General features: G+C 41.6%; 2 protein-coding genes across 3 annotated transcripts; one reads left to right on the top strand and one right to left on the bottom strand.

The window, feature by feature from the left end:
* Positions 1 to 1,648: 1,648 nt before the first annotated feature.
* Positions 1,649 to 8,490, top strand: cfl1 (cofilin 1). Its single transcript, XM_004545611.5, has 4 exons — positions 1,649 to 1,807; positions 5,446 to 5,756; positions 5,843 to 5,919; positions 7,439 to 8,490. The coding sequence occupies exons 1-4, from the start codon at positions 1,805 to 1,807 to the stop codon at positions 7,549 to 7,551; spliced, it is 504 nt and encodes a 167-aa protein (XP_004545668.1). The 5' UTR covers positions 1,649 to 1,804; the 3' UTR covers positions 7,552 to 8,490.
* A 2,040-nt stretch (positions 8,491 to 10,530) lies between these two features.
* On the bottom strand, positions 10,531 to 15,886 carry prss23 (serine protease 23). 2 transcript variants are annotated; one of them, XM_004545610.4, is made up of 2 exons: positions 15,722 to 15,886; positions 10,531 to 12,172 (listed from the first exon to the last, which is right to left on the bottom strand). In XM_004545610.4, exon 2 carries the CDS (start codon positions 12,153 to 12,155, stop codon positions 11,052 to 11,054), a length of 1,104 nt encoding a protein of 367 aa, XP_004545667.1. In that variant the 5' UTR covers positions 12,156 to 12,172; positions 15,722 to 15,886; the 3' UTR covers positions 10,531 to 11,051. The 2 variants fall into 2 exon arrangements, with proteins under 2 accessions (XP_004545667.1, XP_004545666.1); XM_004545609.2 differs by lacking the exon at positions 15,722 to 15,886 and adding an exon at positions 13,871 to 14,117.
* Between the last annotated feature and the right edge of the window lie 3,490 nt (positions 15,887 to 19,376).

Raw genomic sequence — 19,376 nt, 5'->3', positions numbered from 1 at the left:
AAACAGTACTCTAATGTGTAGTTAAAATTCTTTACACTGACAGAAAGGGGAGTTTAGATGGTCTGGCCCACTTGAAATATGGCCCATAATGTAAAAGTTTGACATCCCTGGTCTAGGCCCTTAGAAAGCAGGGATTTTATAGTAAGTTTTACTTGCAGATAAGATAAAAATTCTTAATCCTTTCAAGAGTTTTACTCCCCACATAAAGGGAAAGATATTCCACTAATGGCACCTCATTTCTGTAGCACTTTAACATCACATGAGAATAATTATGTTGTATTTAAAATATATCAAATTCTCCTCCTGGAGCCATTCCCAGCTGGCAGTAAAAGAGATGCCTAAAATTATAGGCAATATAATCCTTTTGAATAAGTGAAAGCCTTACTTCTCCTTTTATATGTTCATAGAAAGCATTAACCCACCAGTGAGGGAACTCGGGATGTATACAAGCCATAAGAAAGGACAGCTTTGTTGACATGTGTTTCATTTTAATGACTTAGATCCACAGCGATAAAGGAAACACTGTCCATCTCTTTGCTGCCCTCTCTTGTAGTCTTTAATGTATATATAGTGTTGTTCTTTTTTTAAACAATGAATGAAAGGCCATGACACCATCTTTGTTTTTATTCCGCGTAATGAATGTAGGTCAGTTTGCAAGCAGCGTGTTTACATAGCATCGCCGTAACTCGACCCATATTCCGCATAAGTCTGCGTGCACGAACTGAAATTTTTGCCTCATTTCACACCCTGTATACATGCACGGACTCTGCTATCCGCCTCACGTGTCATTCTCGTCATTCATTTTCCACGCTGGCTTCGTTCTGCCTGAACATCCGCCCCTCGTCCTTTCCTCTCTCCCTGACTGCGTGCCGACGCCGTCCGTACAAAAACTCCGCTACAGCGAATTTCGGGTTCCTTGTTTCCTTATATGGTGATGAGCGTCGCAGCCTGGCCCCTCCCTGAAACTGTGAGCGAGGCGCGTGCACTAACCGCCGCCGCCGCTCACCGTTCGCTTCCATATTTGGAAGTGAGTTCGACAAAAACCGCAAGGAGGGGAGGGCAGGGGAGAGGAGAGGAGAGAGGATGGATGATGAAGATTTTCCTCCCACTCTGGAAACCCGCTCCGCGTCCGGCTGGGAGATGAATGTCGGTCATTAAACAGTGACAGACTGGTCTCAACTATCAAACACCCCTCACGCGGTTTATGTAATAATTATTACGGCTTTTAAAGGGCAGTTAAAAATGGCAACTGGAATAAACGCTGCAGTCGTGCTAATTTTACTCATCATTAAGTACCACTGAAGGTTAAATAGGTCTCACTTGCCGAGATTTGTAGGTTTTTTCACATTTTAAGAAAAACACATATTCCCATAATGCACTCTGTTATCGGTTTGGTATGTTTGATTTGTTCACGTACACTTGCCGCCACCACCCTAATGAAATATACATATATCAGATGGCAATGGGAAAATTGTGAAACGATACATATTATATATTTAAAAATATTATATATTTAAAAATGAGTTGACAATTAAACCAGGCGCCACTTAGTGCCTGGTTTCATTTTGCGTGGATTAGATTCGAGGCCCTCTCTGTGTTATCGTCATGTTTGTTAATGACCAGTAGGCACAACAGCCGGACTACCGCGGTTAACAGACATTCACTCCCGCTCGTGCACTTTGGTCTAACCGGGGCCGCGCTTAAGGGCGCGTTCACGCTTCGCATCCAGTGTTTGTGAGCAAGAGCGACGATTCAATCGCCTTTTCAATTTCTACGAGACGCAGACGAATCCAGAGCTACAGCTATGGTAGGTTTAACACAGCCTTTTCGTACTTTTGTGTTTTTTATGCATTCTCGATGGCTTTTCTGCCTAATAATGACTCAGTTTAAGCCCGCGGGGAATTTTAACTGGGTTTAATTTGTAAGTGTTTTAGCGTCACTCGAGCCGGCTGTATGCCGCAGGAGCCTGTGCTAGCGCTTGGCTAGGCTGGGGAGCTGACTAGGAAACTGGATGGCTAATAATGCCGTAACGCAGTGTAGTCTTTCAGTGTTCGCATTCAGTGAACTTTCCGAGCGGCAATTTTCACACGATGGAGATAACAGACTAGGTTAATCACTAACGATTTTTTTTTTTTTAAGTAAAAGCCACTGGCGCCATTTCGTTCATCTCCCAAGTGTTTCGCCGACAAAAAGCCGCTTTATCAAGGGGCCCCTGTCTGAGTTAACGTCCGCACCGTTGCCATGACACTGCTCCGGTGTTTCCACTGCATCATGTTTCAGTTATTTCACCTGTGCTCGCCCGTGTTCCCGCATCACAGGGCTGCGGCGCTGGCAGGTGCAGCAGCACCCGTGCCTCCGGGGCTGCCCGGCTAGCTGTATTGTTAGCCGGAGTAGCTGCGTTACAGTGCAGCCAGAAATGACACCCATTTTGGCGCTAGCTGAAATTTTCTTCTTTGTCTGTACACGGCTCCCATACTGACGCTGTTGTTTTAAGTGCAGGTGCATTCGTAAAGCATTATTATTATATTATCCCACAGTGAGGGCAAAAGCACAAACCGCATGATTGTGGTGGAGGGACGCCGTGAGAATAAATGTGCGATTTGACAGACGACCGGTCCCTTTTAGAGCAGTTTTGCCTTATATAGCAAGCTAGCGTTCACATGTGCGTGTGCTGCATTCATGGCCCCACCCTGAATTTGGTGCAAAGACCATTTTGTTTGGGGCTGTATTTTTTTTATTTTTTATGTCTCAGCGATTAGATTGGACCTATCGCAACTGCCCCCCCGTAGCTTTACTCCGTTTCTTCAGGGAGGAACCGCATCTTTGACCGGATTATTACCGTTATGAAACACCAATTTGGCAGCGTTAGGGGCCGCTTACTAGAAGCTAGCGGGGCCGCTGTGTCTTCACGTTCGGCGCTGCGCATCTTTTATTTTGCGCTGCGCATCTAATTCATACAGCTGTTTACTCACGCGGGTCGGGGGGAAAATAAATAGATGTCTATTCATTCATTCATTCATATGTGAAACACTAGAGAAGCAGGGATAGTTTTCCCCCACCGCCCCCAAAGGGAAAAATAATGTTTATCTAAGTACTATCGCCATTTTCCTCGCTATCCTCACAGACGTGCACTAAATCACCCCGAGAGTCTAGACATAAGCCTGCCGTGGTCTTCCAGTGAAATTGTCCTGCAGCATAAAGGTGAGAGGCCTGTAATCCTGATAAGGAAGACTTGGACTGTGACTCCTTTGTACTGATTCAGTTGAACCTTGGCGTCAGTGATTATCATTAGATAAGATTAGAGCTGGGTCTGAGCGCAGTCATAACGGTTCCACAAAAAAAAAAAAAACTAGTACCATCTCTTTTTATTATTATTTAACAGTTGCAGGCCATGTTTGGTGGTTGTAGTCCTTATCCCTTCCTTCGAGGAAGAATGCAGTGAGATGACTGTGCTTTCTCATGTGCAAAATAGTGTGTGAACTTGACCAAACTGCAAAGGCACGGAGAAATGGTGCAGTACCAGTCTTACTTTATTAAGTAGGGCTGCTCACTGGTTAATTATTACTCTGGAATTCTCATTATCTTACAGGCCTTTAACGCCCTGAGCAAACATACAATGTCTGCCCCGGGCTGCTCCCCCAGTTTTCCATGTTTCCTGCCCCATTATTTCCTTTTCATTGTCTTTTTTTTCTCCCCCATTGCTTGGGGGATCTGTTTTTTTTTTTTTTCCTTTCCTGTAAGGGGCCTTAAACAGAGTCAGAAGACATGATTGTGACAGTGAACTTGGGTAGCCTGTATTATACATTTCAACAGAAGCTTCATTGTTCATGACTAAGGGCGACGCTGAAATGCTCAAATCCTGACCACACCCTCACCCACGTGGTCATCTTTATAGCAGAGATGCCTGTTGCGTGGAGAAAGGCCGAAGCTGGGTAATGTTTTATAACTGCTCGTCCAGTCATAGTCACAGAAGTGTAGACACACCTGTTAGCTGAACTTACAGGGTTTTTTTATGTTCAGTGTGGACTTTGGACAGTCTAGACTGGCCACAGTTTGCCGTTTTGTTTTCACTATTCCCTTGTTATATATTATTGAGGAAATTGTGTTTTTATGACAAAATCATCAGTGTTTATTTAATTGAAACTCGTGAAAATATTCAGTTTTGTTTTATCCAGCCCACATCTGGTAATCACCACATCTTTTGTGCGTTCAAGCCTTTTCATCAGTCACTGGGAGTGTTCCTGCTCTCTCTCTCTCTGTGTGATGGTCACATGCCACCCTCTCAGGCCATTCTTCAGCCTAACGATGTCTGTATTTACTGTAGTTGTCACGTTCGGCCTGTTGAAGACCACAGCCTCGCGTTGACGAAGCAGTGACTATAGAAAATGACAAAAACCCACCCTTTTGTTTGACTCAAGCTTAAAATACATTCAGTTCCTGTGCATCTCCTGCCAAGTTAAACAGTTACTGTAAAAATATACCATCACCTTTTATAGTAAATGCAGAGGTGCTGAAAAATTCCAGGGTTTTTTTTTTTTTTTTTGAAGAAAAGAAATTCCAGCAGACCTGAAGCCATTTCTGCTTGGTTTGTATCAGGGAGGACACAATTATAATAAAAATGAACGTGGGTGTTTTACATGCCAAAATGTTCATGGCATTGTTTTTTGAAGAAACTCGTGCAGAGTCAGACAAACAAATTAATAATTATTCCAGTGATGGGCGAGGAAACAGGTTTCGGAACCTTTTTTGAACTTTCTCTGTTGGATGTTTTTCCAGTCTGAATAACATATTTGTGTAAACTATCTAGTGTTTGGTTTATGTTCTGAATGATCAAAAAGTTTTTTAATTCATTGTAAACAATTGAAATAAAAAGTATACTTTAAAAAAACATTAAAGCTACCTCAAGTGATGTATATGAACTTGGAACACTAAACAAAATGAAAAACAAATTTAGAGGAAATGGCTTTTTAGTTTTTAGTATTAGATAGTTTGGTAAAACATTGTTATCACAACTTTCCTAATGAGGTAATATCCTGGATAACCTGTTTCTCTGTCAGATCCGCCTCTTGCTTTTCGCATCTGGTTTCAAAAGATGGTGATGGCAGAGACGCTTAGTTCAAGGCTTCATAACAAGCCTTCATAAACTAGTGGATGACATCAGTGGCTGCATCGATCTTTTATTATGTGGATAATACTCACATTTGAAAAGTTAAAGGCATTTTTTGCAGACTTGTTGATGAGTAGACGCATTAGTCAGTTCACATTAATAACATTTTGTTCTTAATTTTGTATTGTTCTCCGTATTTTGTGAATTATGAGTTATATACTGTACTGAAGCTATTCAGGCATGTTAGGGAATTACTTGAATTTTCAAGAGTTGTTTTAGGGCAGCTGTCGTGATTTTGATATATGAGACTCTGTATTAACACATGGTTCGATCCTTAGGCCTCCGGTGTGAAAGTCACAGATGAAGTCATCACGGTCTTCAATGACATGAAGGTGCGTAAGGCTCAGCCAAATGAGGACGAGAAGAAGAAGAGGAAGAAGGCCATCCTGTTCTGCCTGAGCAAGGACCTGAAGAACATTGTTCTGGACGACGGCAAAGAGATCCTCGTGGGCGACTTGGGAACCACAGTGCAGGACCCATACCAGCACTTTGTGAAGATGCTGCCCCCAAACGATTGCCGCTATGCTCTGTATGACGCCACCTACGAGACCAAAGAAACAAAGAAGGAGGACCTCGTCTTTATCTTCTGGTGAAAGCAACCGTTATTACACATTTAAAAGTTTTTGAGCTTCATTAAATTGACATTAGAGTTAAATTGTTTTCCTTACGTCACAGGGCTCCAGATAGCGCTCCCTTGAAGAGTAAGATGATCTATGCCAGCTCAAAAGATGCCATCAAGAGGAAATTTGAAGGTGAGTGTCTGGTTGTGATCAGAGAATCATCAGAAACAAGTATTCACACTTGATCTTGAACCACACTCAAACCTGAATTATGTAAACGCTCTCGAGACAACACAACAGAGGGTATCACCTGACTCTGCTGTCGCCCTCAGCTCACAAAGGATGAATGCATCTTTGAGTTAATTGTTTTAATATTGTTTTAATAATGTCAGTATTATAAGTGACGAGCCCTCAGTCCCCAGTATCACAATACTTTATTGATCCATAGGGAAATTATGTATTGGATGTTGTTGCTCATAGATGCGATGGGTGGATCCTTTAAATGTGGCCACATGTGAGCTTAAAGATGAAAATAAGATTTTTGGTGAGTAGAGACGCTGTTGCAATTGTGGTGTTTAGTGAGGGTGGATATAACTGTGAAACCCAGCACTGCACAAGACTTATGATTGTCATTTTATTAGCCAATGAGCTTTCTGATTCTAATAATGATCACAAGTTGCATGTTTTATTAATTAACATATGAAATTAGTGGTCAAGTCTGTAAAGTCATCTGGGATGTGTTTACTGAGGTCTCAGATTGAGGGAACAGAGGGTCATTTTCACAGTGCACTTCCATAAAGAGGTACCCCCTGCCGGGCTGCAGTCAGCCAGAGACGATCATGAAGTGAAACATGACTTGAAGTGTTTCTTTTGATCAATAAGTTTGCTGATGGTGTCGCACCCAGCTTTTATATGATTTTAAACTCATCATGGTCCCAGTATTTTATTAAGGTTAAAAACAAGATTTGTGACACAAGAAGGAGCTTTGTTTGTTGTTTTTTTGCAAGCCATAAAATGTTTAAGAACCACTGCCCTATGAGCAAATGCTTGGTGATGGTTGACATGAAGACGAAAGAAGAAAATGAAAAGAGGAGCAGAAAACACGAGAAACTAACAGGGCCAAGCTACAGGAGAGAGAAAAGACAAGAATTAATGGCATGCTGTAGTGGCATCTAATAGGGCTCAGTGCATCATGGGAAGTTCATCAGCAGTCTGAGTCTATAGCAGTGTAAGTGAGAGTGGTTCAGGGTCCGCTGATACAGCTCTAACCATCAAAAGGAAAGTTTAATGCTTGATCTTGTGAGCAGAGAGGAGTGTTTGTCCCCTGAACCCAACTGAGAGAGGAGTCTAATAGCTGAAGAATCTGGCTCCCATTTTACTTTTTAGAAACTCAGGAACCACAAGTAAGGCTGCAGTCTGAGAGGGGACTGCTGTATTGGGATAATATGATACCATGAGTTCTTTAAGAGCTCATTTGGGACTTTGTGTGTCTGTCCACCTTAGGTTTTTGTTTGTTTGTTTGTTTGTTATTTAAGTAATTTTGTATTAAAATGAAGTGGATTTGAAACGCTTCCAAATGTCAGGCATTGTTTGTAGGATGAGTGAATATTTTCTCCTGTTAAACTTGTTTGTCAGTGTACATTCATCAAATGAGCTCACCTGCTGAGTTTTTTCCCCCCTTGATGCATAACTCTGCCTGTCTATTTTGCAGGTATTAAGCACGAATGGCAGGTGAACGGTTTTGAAGATCTTAAAGACCGGCACACTCTGGCAGAAAAGCTCGGTGGCTCATCGGTAGTCAGTCTGGAAGGAGCTCCTTTATAAATATCCCTCCCCCTCTTCTCCGGCTTCGATTAAAGCCTTTCAGACACATCTGTCGGGTTTAGCTGTTCATTCCAGTGTGGTGTGGAGAAGGGCAAAAGCAGAACCAGCATCAATTCGTGGGACTCTCGGGGAGGGATATCATGGGTGGGTTTTTGGGGTCAAGTGACAGTTTTAAAAAACGACAACAACAAAAATAAAACAACAACGAATCAGACTGTCATTCCAGTTCATGCAACGTAAAGATTATGAACAAAACATAAAGGAAAACATTAAGATACAACTGAAGAAGGAAAATGATGACGATGATTAAAACTTAAATACACACAGTTCGTGTTTAAGGACAGGGTTTCATTCTTTCCAGGTTCCATTTGACTGACTGCAGAGAAAGAGACGGTCAGCAAACCTTCTAGTTTCCCAACCACTGAATCCTGACAGATAATTGTTCCAACTACGTTTTGTTTTTTTTTTGTTTTGTTTTTTTTGTTTTGTTTTGTTTTGTTTTGTTTTTTTTGCCAAACTTCTAGTTAAGTTTTGTAAGTGTGTATAGTTGAGTAGGTGTAGTAATGAACTAATTCATTTGATTGCAGGAGCTGTATAAAAACACTCTGGGGGAACACGGTTAAATATATATAATTTTTTTTCTTTGTTTTGTTATTCCATTGTTCTTTTTTTTGTTTTTGAAAGGTTCCAAAACTTGAGCAATTCCTTTATATTTCCAGTTCCGGGTGAGAAAAAAACATGACATTTGATGTAGTGAACAGACATTCCTTGTACTCGTTAAAACCAGGATTTCCTCAACTTAAAAACTTTGGTGTTATGAAGGTCTGATGGGGAGCGATGTGTATATGAAAGACCAGTGGTCAGAGTTTAGACTGAATACTGAATGGTGGATGTTTTGTATCGTCTCCTTATCTCTAATAAAAAGCACTAAACTACTGACACGTGCTGCTCTTGAGTTTGTTTACTCTCAACAGTGTTTTGGCTTTTTGATGATGTGTGACACAGAATTAGTTTTAGTAGCTACATGGTCATGGGGGACCAGTATTTAAAGCACAACCTGCATGTCCAGTCCAAGAAAATCTATATCATTTTGCATGAAAGTGTCCTATGTTCAGTTAATGTACTGAACAATATTTCTTGATGAAATATTCATGTTGAAAATCTTTACTGACATATTGCCAGCAAACGACAGTCGGTGAATACCAAAATAAACCCACTGAGGGCATGCTGTAAAATCAAAATGAAAAAACAAACACATAATGCAATGATCCAAATCCTAAACACAAAATTTATTCACAAAAGAACACAGGAAAGATTCCAGCTGATCATCAGCCTCTCATTTATTTTGTCTCATGGAGTCTCCAAATGTTTCCCGTTGGCGGTAGAATGACTGGTTCTTGCATAGCACGTTTCTACTCAAAGCAGGTATCAAAATGGCAACCTGCCAATTAACAGATGATCTGCTCTACCTCCTGAGCTTCAGCCACTCCCAAGTCTGGGCTGCAGGTCAGTTCAGCACCCGGACTCTACAGCTGTGAAGCCATACTGTTGTAATAGAAGCAGTATGTGATTTAGCAATGTCTTGCTGAAATATGCAAGCTTTCAATGAAGCTCCATCATGCAAAGATGAAGCAATGTATGCTTCCATTGCTTCATCTTTGCATGATGGAGCTTTAAGCTAAATTTGTGGACTAAACAGTGAACTTTTTTAACAAACAATAATTTCTGGAAGTGCTCCTGAGCCTGTGCAGTGATTTCCATGACAGAATCGTGGGTGTTTTTAAAGCAGCGCTGCCTCAGTCCCCGAACATCACAGGCATGCAATATTCATTTTCAGCCTTGTTCCTTGTGCGCACAGATATCTTCAGATTCTCTTAATCTGTGGATGATAATATGTACTGTAGATAATGAAATATTCAAAAATCTTCACAATTTAGCCCAGCCTTTTTATTGTAAATAAAATATGGCTTTATGAGATTTGTTAACCGTTCTGTTTTTATTTGCATTTTACAGTGTCCTAACCTGGAATTTGGACTGCAGTTTCTGAGCCAGGTAGACAGCTCAGTTTACCTTAAAATGAGCCGGATCATAAAATAAATACAATAAAATCATGTAATTTAACACTAATGTCTTTAGTTTGCATAGCCATCCAGGTCACATGTTGACACTCCTGTGTTGGATTCCTCAGCCTAAAACAAGGAGTGCCGATCTTTTTTTAGTTCCTGGGCCACGTATAGCCGAAATTGTCTTAATCAGGATCAGTCTGCGAAACTATCTCTTAATAACCCTTAAAAAAAAAAACAAATGAAAAAAATTGCTTGTCTTTATTTAAGCGTAACAAATTTTAAGTAGATTTTGAAAATGTTCACATCTGAACATCTAAATGTGAACTACTGACACCCACCTAGCCTGAGATATCTTAATAAGAGTAAGACGTCTCAGTTTTTGCACATTACAAAGAAATGCTGCCATAATAACTGGCAGCTCATTACCTAAACTCTGCCCCACAATTTAAAAAAAAGAAAAACAGCAACTTTTTATGGATTATTGACTTTAAAAACCACAATTTTCTGTCTTTAATGGTTCATTGTAGAGTGGAGTAGAGTCGGTCCCCTACCGATCACATGTTGAGTTTCTCGATCTCCAGCTTTGGGTAAGAAACTGAACCCAGTGCAAAAGAATGATAGTTAGAAAGTGCTTAAAAGCATAGACTAAAACAAATAAATGTGTGAGTGAATGTGGTTTGTAGTATAGAGTGCTTTGGTATGAGAACCGTCCAAAATGCACATCGCCTTCATTTTGCAAAGCCCGTCAGACAGGTTTGAGCCTCCGCTTGAGGCACGGCCTCTTCTGTTCTGCAGTTCTGCAGACTCCTCTAACTGGATCATCACTCCTCCACAGCGGCAGCAGGTGTTATGACCACAGGAGGGCAGCACAGCACCACTCCTGAACCAGAGTCAAGACTATGGACACACACAGTTATAAATCTCTGTTTATTAAAATATACCAAGCATTTTTTTAAAAATAAAATAAAGTCAAAACTCTGTGTTTCCAGTCCGGACCAAGAACAGCAAACGGTCTCTGCTCTCAAGATACCAAAAACCAAGTCCCCAAAGCCAGAGCAGGAAAGATGCAAATACAGCCTTGGTGGATTACATTTGTCCACAGTAGGAAAATAATGTGCAGCTACTGACACACACATGAGTTACAGTGTTTTTTTCCCCCTCTTGTTAAAAGTGGCTTCTGTTAATGCTGTGGAAACACTGACTTATTAATCTGACTGCGAGTGAAAACATATTAAAAGATGCCGTTCTGATGATCTCACAGGCTGGTTTATTTAATAGGCCCAGAGGTTACAGGGAGCAAATTAAAGACAGGAGAGAAATAACTCAGTGTTGAAATGGATCAGATATTTGACCCTGTGTGTGTTTTTTTAAAGTCATTTTGAGCTTTATTGTGTTTTTCATGCTCTGCTTTAAACCTCCTGCCTTTGGTCTTTCTCAGTCCTGGACACAGTCTAGCCGGTTTCCATGAACCCAGTAACAGATCTGAGCGAACTTTAAAGGAGTGATGCGCACGGCCACATTGTAATCCCGGTTCTCGCCATCTATCTCCAGCCACTGGTGTCCAGAGAAGATGCCGATGACCTTCCTTTCCCAGCGCTCTAAGTTGTTGTCCCACACTCGGCCGTATACTCCAGAGCCACTGGCTCCAGGTCGGGCATCGCAGTGCTGATATATCAGGTCATTGGACTCTTCTTCCACGGGACAAAACCTGTACACGAGCTGCCCGGGCCTGTCGCTGTCGAAACCGGAGAAGTGGATACGATGGCCTGCCAGATCGTCAGAGGACGGAGCCACAGAGAGACGCATGAAGGGACGACGGTGAGGCCAACGCAGCTCCAGCAGGGCATAATCGAACTCCATGCTAACCTCCTGAGGACCCTGGATCCAGCCCTTTGGCACACGGGTGCGTCTCACCCGCACCCAGTGGACCAGAGGCTTCTTGGCAGAAGTGAAGTGTGTTTTTGTGCCGTTGATAGATGGAGGGATCAGGAAGCCCACCCTGAGCCTTCGCGCCCCATTGACATAATCCTTCCCATCATGCACACAGTGTGCAGCTGTAAGGACGTGCCGCTGAGACACGAGAACGCCGGTGCAGCCGGTGGAGATCCGCACAGCTGTGGAAAAGGGGTAATCCAACAGGAAGTTGTCACCTTGTATGTTAAAGCGGCCATCCGCTCCATAGATCTGCCGTCTCACACGCCTGGGCTTCACTCTCCAGGGCGAAGGGTGAGCTCCTCCTGACTCTGCGTCATCCTCCACATCTACCGTGGTGAGAGTGCGCGAGCCGTCGGCGTACAGGGTCTCGAATGCCAGTTTCTCCATGAGCTGCTCTTCCTGCTCTCCTCTGTGGAAGCAACTTGCGTTGCAGTGAGTGGTGAAATCCAGCTGAGCGTAAGCACTGAAGCGGGAGCGGGCGAGAGGCGTCGGAGCGTGAGGGACCAGCGTGGGGACGTGGGCTGGAGGAGGGTGGAGGAGAGAGAAGGTGAGGGGGAGCTGAAGAAACAGGTGAGTCAGGAGGGAGCTCCCAGACGGCGTCATCGTGGTGATGGAAAACACTGAAAGGACACAGAAAATGATCAGGCATCTCTGAGATCGCATGGATTCCTGCACGTTTGACAGGAACGACAAATGTGGAAAACATTCCCAAACAAGATGCCCCAGAAATACACAAACTCTAATCCCTTCATAAATCTGCACTTGTTTTCAGATGATTATTGATTGTAAATCACACCACAAGTGAGGTCAGCTTAGAAAGTTTTATGTTGCAACGCAGGCCTGAACTTCATGTGGTGTGGAGAGGCAACAATGAACCTCTTGTTCCTTCAATATAGATTACCAGGAAAATGGGATTTCAGCCCAGTGGAAGCAGAGACGTGGTTTAATGTATGACAAATTACAAAGAAAAGTCAGTGAAAGAGTCAGAAAAAAAAGCTCTAAAAAACTCACGTTTGTTAAACTTCTTTAACAAACTTGAGAGTTTTTAAAGGCACTCGGATGTAAGGAGGTATTTTTCATTAAACATTAACTATGTTACAGCGTACACAAGGCTTTCGGGCTTTCAGGGCAGATTAGCAGGGATAAGCAGACACTTGATCCCCTTTAAAGACTGTGGATCCCCAGGCACTCATGGCACGAAGAGAGCAGGTGTGTAAAAAAAGTGAAAAGGCTACAAGTCCAGGCAGGGCAGCAGAACAGAGCATTACTCCTAACTAAAGACAGGGTGGGGCCTGTCCACACACCTATGAGCTGCCCCATAAAGCACTGTAACGGAGGTAGAGCTGCAGCAAAGGGATCCTGTAAGCTGGGAAAGTACAAATATCCTTCCATGGCAGCTGTGAGGACATTCAAAGTGGTAACAGCCTGGGAAGACGTGTAATCCACGTTTTAGGGTGTAAAATAAATGAAATAGTTGTCTTTTCACAGCCTTTTGTTTAATGTTGAATGTTTTAGAGAACTATTTTGATAGAAAATAAATAAAGATGAAAACACGGGAAAAGACACATTAATCTGGAGGAAAGATGGTGGGAAAGGTGTGGCTTTGTGGCCACTGCAGTAACCTGAGATCATGGTGTGTCTTTGAGCAGACCAAGTGCAAACAGTTTTTGTATCGCATATCAAAGTCTAGCCCTTACAGGAAGTGAGTCCTGATGTTTGGATTTGTTTTTACTTATTTTGGTAAGCAGTTAGGATAAGATAAAGAAATGGCTGTGTCCTACATTACAGACAATCCATTTCCTTTTTTTACACTTAAAATATATTTATAGAGCTGTTATATCATATTTGTTGCCCTTTCTGCTGACCCCAGGTCTTTCCAGAAAAGAAGATTTTTAATCTCAATGAGATTTTTTAAAGCATATATAAAAATCACCTTGCCAAAAACTGATTTCAGCTTTTACCTTGTTCCTGAAATGTCTGGTTATCATTCGTGAGAGACTTGTTTAGCTGATTATAGGTCAACAAGTCATTTAGAACAGTTTAAATATCTACAATCATCCAAGGCAAGTATCTAAAACCCTGCAGAAAACTTCCCGATCAGCATCTGATCTAGTCCATATAGATCATATGCTGCAGTGAGATGGACCGTAGCTCAAAGTTTGCTTAAAAAACTTCTTAGAAAATCTTTCAACCACCTCATTCAGGAAATTGTTCACGTACAAAAATAATTCGTAAATGTGAATGTAACTCGAGTTTAGCGCTTTATGTGTCCCAGTAGAGACACAGCAGCAGTTCTCAGCCAAGCCTCCCATTATTACCTCCTGATTACAGATCGATAGTCCGTGTTTACATCCCAGTCAAGTTCTCCTCCCCATCAGACGACTCCTTCGGGATCATTTCCCCAGGTTGTCCTCCACCTCTGCGCTGACAGGTTAGCTACTTTCTCCCACCTCCGACAGGTAAATCTCATAGGCTCTTTTACAGCGCGTCCACATGCAGCTCCAGGTGTGGAGCGAGTCTCGGGGCGTGCCGTGAAACCTGCTCTGCTCAGCCTGAGCGCCACAAATAAAACCTCGAGCCTGAAAACAAGTGTTTTCTCTTCATGCACCGGCTGGCCTCGCGGTCCTAGTGCCCCTCAACTTCCCGCCTGCCAGGGTGCCGAGGGGCAGCACGCGCTGTAGTTTTACAGGTTTAATCATAAGACAAAGTTAAACGGACTTTTTGACTGAATGGTGCTGAATGGTACTGGTTTTAAACGGTTTATAAAGTTTTCCTTCTTTTAAAAAATACATGAAAAGTTTTACATGATAAATGTCAAATCACAAATCATCTTTCTACTGAATGTTCCTCAGGCTGCCCACAAATTTCAATTTAAAGCAAGAAAGTTTCGGTTCAATTCAATTTCATTCAATTGTAGCTAAATAACACCAAATCACAACAACAGTTGCCTCAAGGTGCTTCATATTGTAATACAATAATAGAGCAAAAACCCCAAAAATCAAACAACTCCCTTTGAGCAAGCAGTATATTGGCGACAGTACATATTGTAAATCTCCTAAGGCTTTCAGTTCTGGTCAGACATTTGCATGCACTCATTGTGGGCGTGAATGTCATGGTAATTTGGGGCTTTTTACAGCATGCATCTTTAATGACTCTAAAAAACAATGTGTGCATAAGTTTACGTTTATTTTAGATTGTGTCTCATTCACACAGGGTCACATACATACAATAATTTAAATCTTTTAAGTGGTGCAGAAGGTTCTACAATATCTCTAAACTTGTCCTGTTAGAGTCTCATTGGTGATCATGATTGAACACAACTGATAGCTTCTCTTTGCCAGCAAGGAAAAGGGATTTGTTTGACAGCACTCATTGTATCAACCAAAACTCAGAACAATGGAAAAGTCCAAGGACCTCAGTGAAGACATAAGAAGGAGAGCTGTAGATTTACACGTGCTTGGAAGGTCTCGCTGAGCCATTTCTAAACAACTGCAGATTTCAAGATCATCAGTTTAAAAAATAACATGTCAGTACCAGTTATTCTGATGTGTCACCACTTTTTTAAAGTCTGGTCTTCAAACTTCATGCCCATGGTGAGTGCACGTGAGCTGCCAAGCATAACTGTATATAAATCGCCAATAAAAGCAGCCTACTTTTTAAGTTTTTGTTATACATGTAATTATATGACTTAGTATTAAATATGTGAGCATTCTGTTTGTTGCATGGGGGAAATTATATAAGTCTCACTGGACATATAGTTTATATATGTCGTTTTGGAGGGAATGGGAAATTCCCTTTATTAGAAAAACTCTTTCTGTTTCTTTCCATAACACTCTCCCCACTGTAATATCTTTAGTGTAGCTCTGTTGTGACATGAAGACTTAACATTCACTTCCATGAATCACCATTCCTGATTACTGTTTCTCCTCTACCGACTTAGTCACAGAATATAAGTGTTCATTTTCATATCATAATAAGTGTCTGGTGTTGAGCTTTGTAGCCCACAGCTACACCATAGCAAGAAAAATCTTGTTCCTGGCATCACACTTTTCATGCGTGCCAAAAGATAGATAAATTTGAAGACCAACTTCAGCGCACTCAGACACTCTAGCTGGCAGGCAGACGACTGTTAGGGCATGTTAGCTGCAGAGTTCACCGCGTCCTCTGACCTTGATTTCCAGAGGTCTTTCGAATCTGTCAACCTGTGGAATTTGGGAAGCCCTGGAGTGACACTATTCGACGACTTGTTGCAGAAAACAGAGCTCCCAGTCACAGAGACGGTGCTTTCAGGGAAGCCAAAGAATCTCCCACCAAAGACAGAAGTCTGTCTGTCGCTGCTGTCCTCAGAGCAAATGTCACCCGAGAAGAACACCTACCCAACCCGCTCCTCATCTCTGTAATTAGACATTCAGCTGGTGCTCAGGGAGAACTATAGTGCTGACAGATTGAGTGTAAGGTATATTCCCTCTGAGATATGAAGGATGGTAAGAAAGATAGCATGCAAAAAGCTAGAGAAGTGTTGATGCAATTTCTGTAAGCAAGATGGTATCACTGCCTGTCTCTGTGCTACAGGCAGCGAGCACAAGAAGTTTTGTGTGTTCGCATGTGTGTGTTTGGCACCAAGCAGCTTGGCTTATGTTTCTCTCTGGAATTTCTCTCTTTCCGTCCTGTTCTTTTCAATGTTCCTCACAAAACATTCTGCTCAAATTAAACAGGGCAGAAGATGCACATGTTACCAGAAACATTATGTAAAATACTGTTTGCTTTCCTGCCAGCGCGGAGATGAGGAAATTAACACCCCTCTGCAAAGTATTGATTTCCAGACACCAACCTGTTAGCTTAGCTTACTACAAAGACTGGAATAAAGGGGTAATTTCTGTTCAGTCACATGACTGCTAACCACACAACAATAACTATGACTGCTGTTTTGGACGTGTGACACTATCAAGTGATCAGGCCCCAGTCAGACAGGCCTAGAGACCAGTCAGTGATCCCCTGGCAACCACAAATCTGTACTCCCAGTCTGGTTGGCAAGTGGTTGTCGGGAGTTTCAAGGTGAAATTGGTTGCAAAGATGGTTTAAAAACCTCACTGTGATTGCTTTGGGCACTAGCAAACGGAAGTTACCCACTTTTCTGCAAACATTCCCCAAGTACTCTCCAAGTGGTTGTGAAACTGTGAAAAATGCGATGCAAACTGGAAACGGAGACCATTTTCTTTCAAAGTAAAAGTTGCACTTTTTCAAATGTGTTGGCTGTAGCACTGCAGTACAGGTTTTAATGCTCTCAGTTTCCAGTTCGGATAGCATTTTTTACAGATCCACTATTTCCGTTCAATTTCAGTTCAGTTTTATTCATATAGCACCAAATCATAACAACAGCTGCCTCAAGGTGCTTTATATTGTAAGGCAATGACCCTACAATAACACAACTACTGCTTGGTGAGTAGCTGGTGACTGTTTGCAGACAAGTTGGTGGCCTTCATGCAAATTACAGGCAAGTACTATAAAATACTATCAAAACTTGTAAATACCATCATAATATTGTTGTAAATCTATATTTTCAACCATCACTGCACATGTTGCATGCCAAATGTTTACATGCATGATTAGAAAGATAAACCACCAGTAATTATGCAGCCCAGCTGTACATAATTTTGTTATTAAGTGCAGTAATTAATACACAATCATTTAACATTATCAGGCATTTTTTATGAAACGTTGAATGCACAATCAAATATAAACTGTTGGCTCTGCAGTTTCCTGCAATTCAATAAGAACGATTTTATTTCTCTCCTTGATGATTGCTGCAGCCGGTGGTAATTTGTGTGCAAACAATGTGTGAGTGCAGTGTCAAAGGTCGTGTCAGTAGGTTGTATCATCTCCACTATGGCCATCGTTTAACCACAAGTGATAAAATCTACCAACAGACTCTACAGCTACCCAAAATCTCTGCAAAAGCTAAAGCATAATAATAACAATCATAGTTTGTATTTTTACACCACTTTAGAAGTTCCACAGATAACTTTTCACCTTCTACACTTAAAGCAAATTAAATAAATGTGATACAAGCAGTGAACTTTGGAGGTGCTGTGTGTGGACTAAGATAAAAGGTGTGATTTTACCTTTCAAAATATGAAAAAAAAAATCCTTCAATTGAAGAAAAAAGGTGTGCTACTAGGTGTGTTAGCAAAAGCTAAAGTAGAATTAGAATAGAATAGAATAGAATAGAATAGAATAGCCTTTATTGTCATTGTGCAAGTTTCAATAATAAATATAAATGTAAAATATAAAAAGTACAAAAAAAAACAATCGTAAGTACTCAAACAATAGTATGTACAATATATACAGGATAGCAGCATTAATATAATGACAGTATGAATAGCAGCATAATATAATGACAGTGACGGTATGGAATAGGTTCAATTGTTTTTGTGCTTATTTACTACGGTGATAGCTCTGGGAAAGAAGCTATCCCTGAATCTGTTTGTCCTGGTTTTATGTGACCTGTACCGTCGGCCTGACGGTAATAGTTCAAACAGTTGGTTGCTGGGGTGAGAGTGGTCCTCTAATTACAGTAGAGTAATATGCCCTTCAGAGGAAGTAGAAAACCTGATTTCCCCCAAAAGCTTTTATAGCCTGTATTTGTTCAGCTGTATTCAAATTTATTACACATGACTGAAACTCTCTGGTACAATTTACTCAGTTTGTTATCCTGCATAAATCAGTGTGTATAAAAAGCCTCCCAGTGTCCCACCTGTCTCCTGTTGGTAATGTGGTTGATTAGCAGATCGTTGTTAAGCACACATTTCAAAGTTTGTCCATGGTTCAGTATTTAGGAAAAGGAACAGCCGCTATATTCAGTTAAAGGAAGAAGCTGTTAAAAAAAAACAGATGGTGGTGATATATCTTTCCTTTCTGAAACCATTTGTTATGCTTGCCAGCATTAGTTCAATTCTTTAAGCTGTACCTGCCGATTCTGGTCAAAGGTCACAAAGGGCTAAAGCCTGGAAACCAAGCTGCCAGCTTTGGGTGCTGGTGAGTGAAAATAAACACGTTTCTAGACTAGTTTGCATATTTTAGACTGTAAAAGTGCCCGAGTTTCATGTTTTTGCTATTTGGGGGAAACACGTCAGCTCCACATGAAAGAAAATTCCTGGACTGAGACTCAAATGATGCTGACACACTGCTGCCTTTGTTAGAAGACAGATTTTTTTCCCACTGCATTGCAGACCTCAAACGCCACGTTACAGATTATGCTTGTCATACATGGACACCAGGTGGGACCCTCACTTCAGTGGAAATTCTTTGTCTAAGCACCAGGTCCTTCACAGACCAGATGTAAGAGCTATTTGACCAACACAGCATATATACTATACCATGCAACCATCCACCCATCCATTTTCTTAACCTCTTAACCAATTTAGGGTCACAGGGCGGTAGGTACCTTTCATGTCTCTCTGATAATAAAACCTCATCAGATACAAAGTCTTAAAGAGCTCATAGTTTCATATTATCCCAGCAGGCTTACTTGAAGTTCCTACTGTTTCTAGAAGTACTTGGGAGTTGGTTCCAATGGAAGGCAGGGGGGCCTTCCATTGGAACCAACTCCCAAGTTGAATTCCTACTTTTAAGATCAAACTTTAAACTTTCCTTTTTGATAAAGATTATAGTTAGGGCTGGATCAAGCAACCCTGAAGCATCCCTTAGTTATGCTGGTATAGGCTCAGACTCCTTGGGAGGAGGTTTTACTACTACATATCATTAAGTTTTGTCCTCTCTCTATGCTCTCTTTTCAGCTCTTCTCTTTCCCCAGGAGTCACCCTC

The sequence above is a fragment of the Maylandia zebra genome, linkage group LG2 (genome assembly GCF_041146795.1).
Source record: "Maylandia zebra isolate NMK-2024a linkage group LG2, Mzebra_GT3a, whole genome shotgun sequence".
NCBI lineage: Eukaryota > Metazoa > Chordata > Actinopteri > Cichliformes > Cichlidae > Maylandia > Maylandia zebra.
The sequence above is the reverse complement of the archived record's forward strand: the minus strand, read 5'-3'. Positions and strand labels throughout refer to the sequence as shown.

Bases quoted from the DNA above. Each gene is read 5' to 3' on its own strand.
- cfl1 (XM_004545611.5), top strand. The intron at 5,757-5,842 runs GTGAAAGCAACC...CTTACGTCACAG, and splicing joins GACCTCGTCTTTATCTTCTG to GGCTCCAGATAGCGCTCCCT. The intron at 5,920-7,438 runs GTGAGTGTCTGG...TCTATTTTGCAG, and splicing joins CATCAAGAGGAAATTTGAAG to GTATTAAGCACGAATGGCAG.
- prss23 (XM_004545610.4), bottom strand. From the start codon at position 12,155: ATGACGCCGTCTGGGAGCTCCCTCCTGACTCACCTGTTTCTTCAGCTC.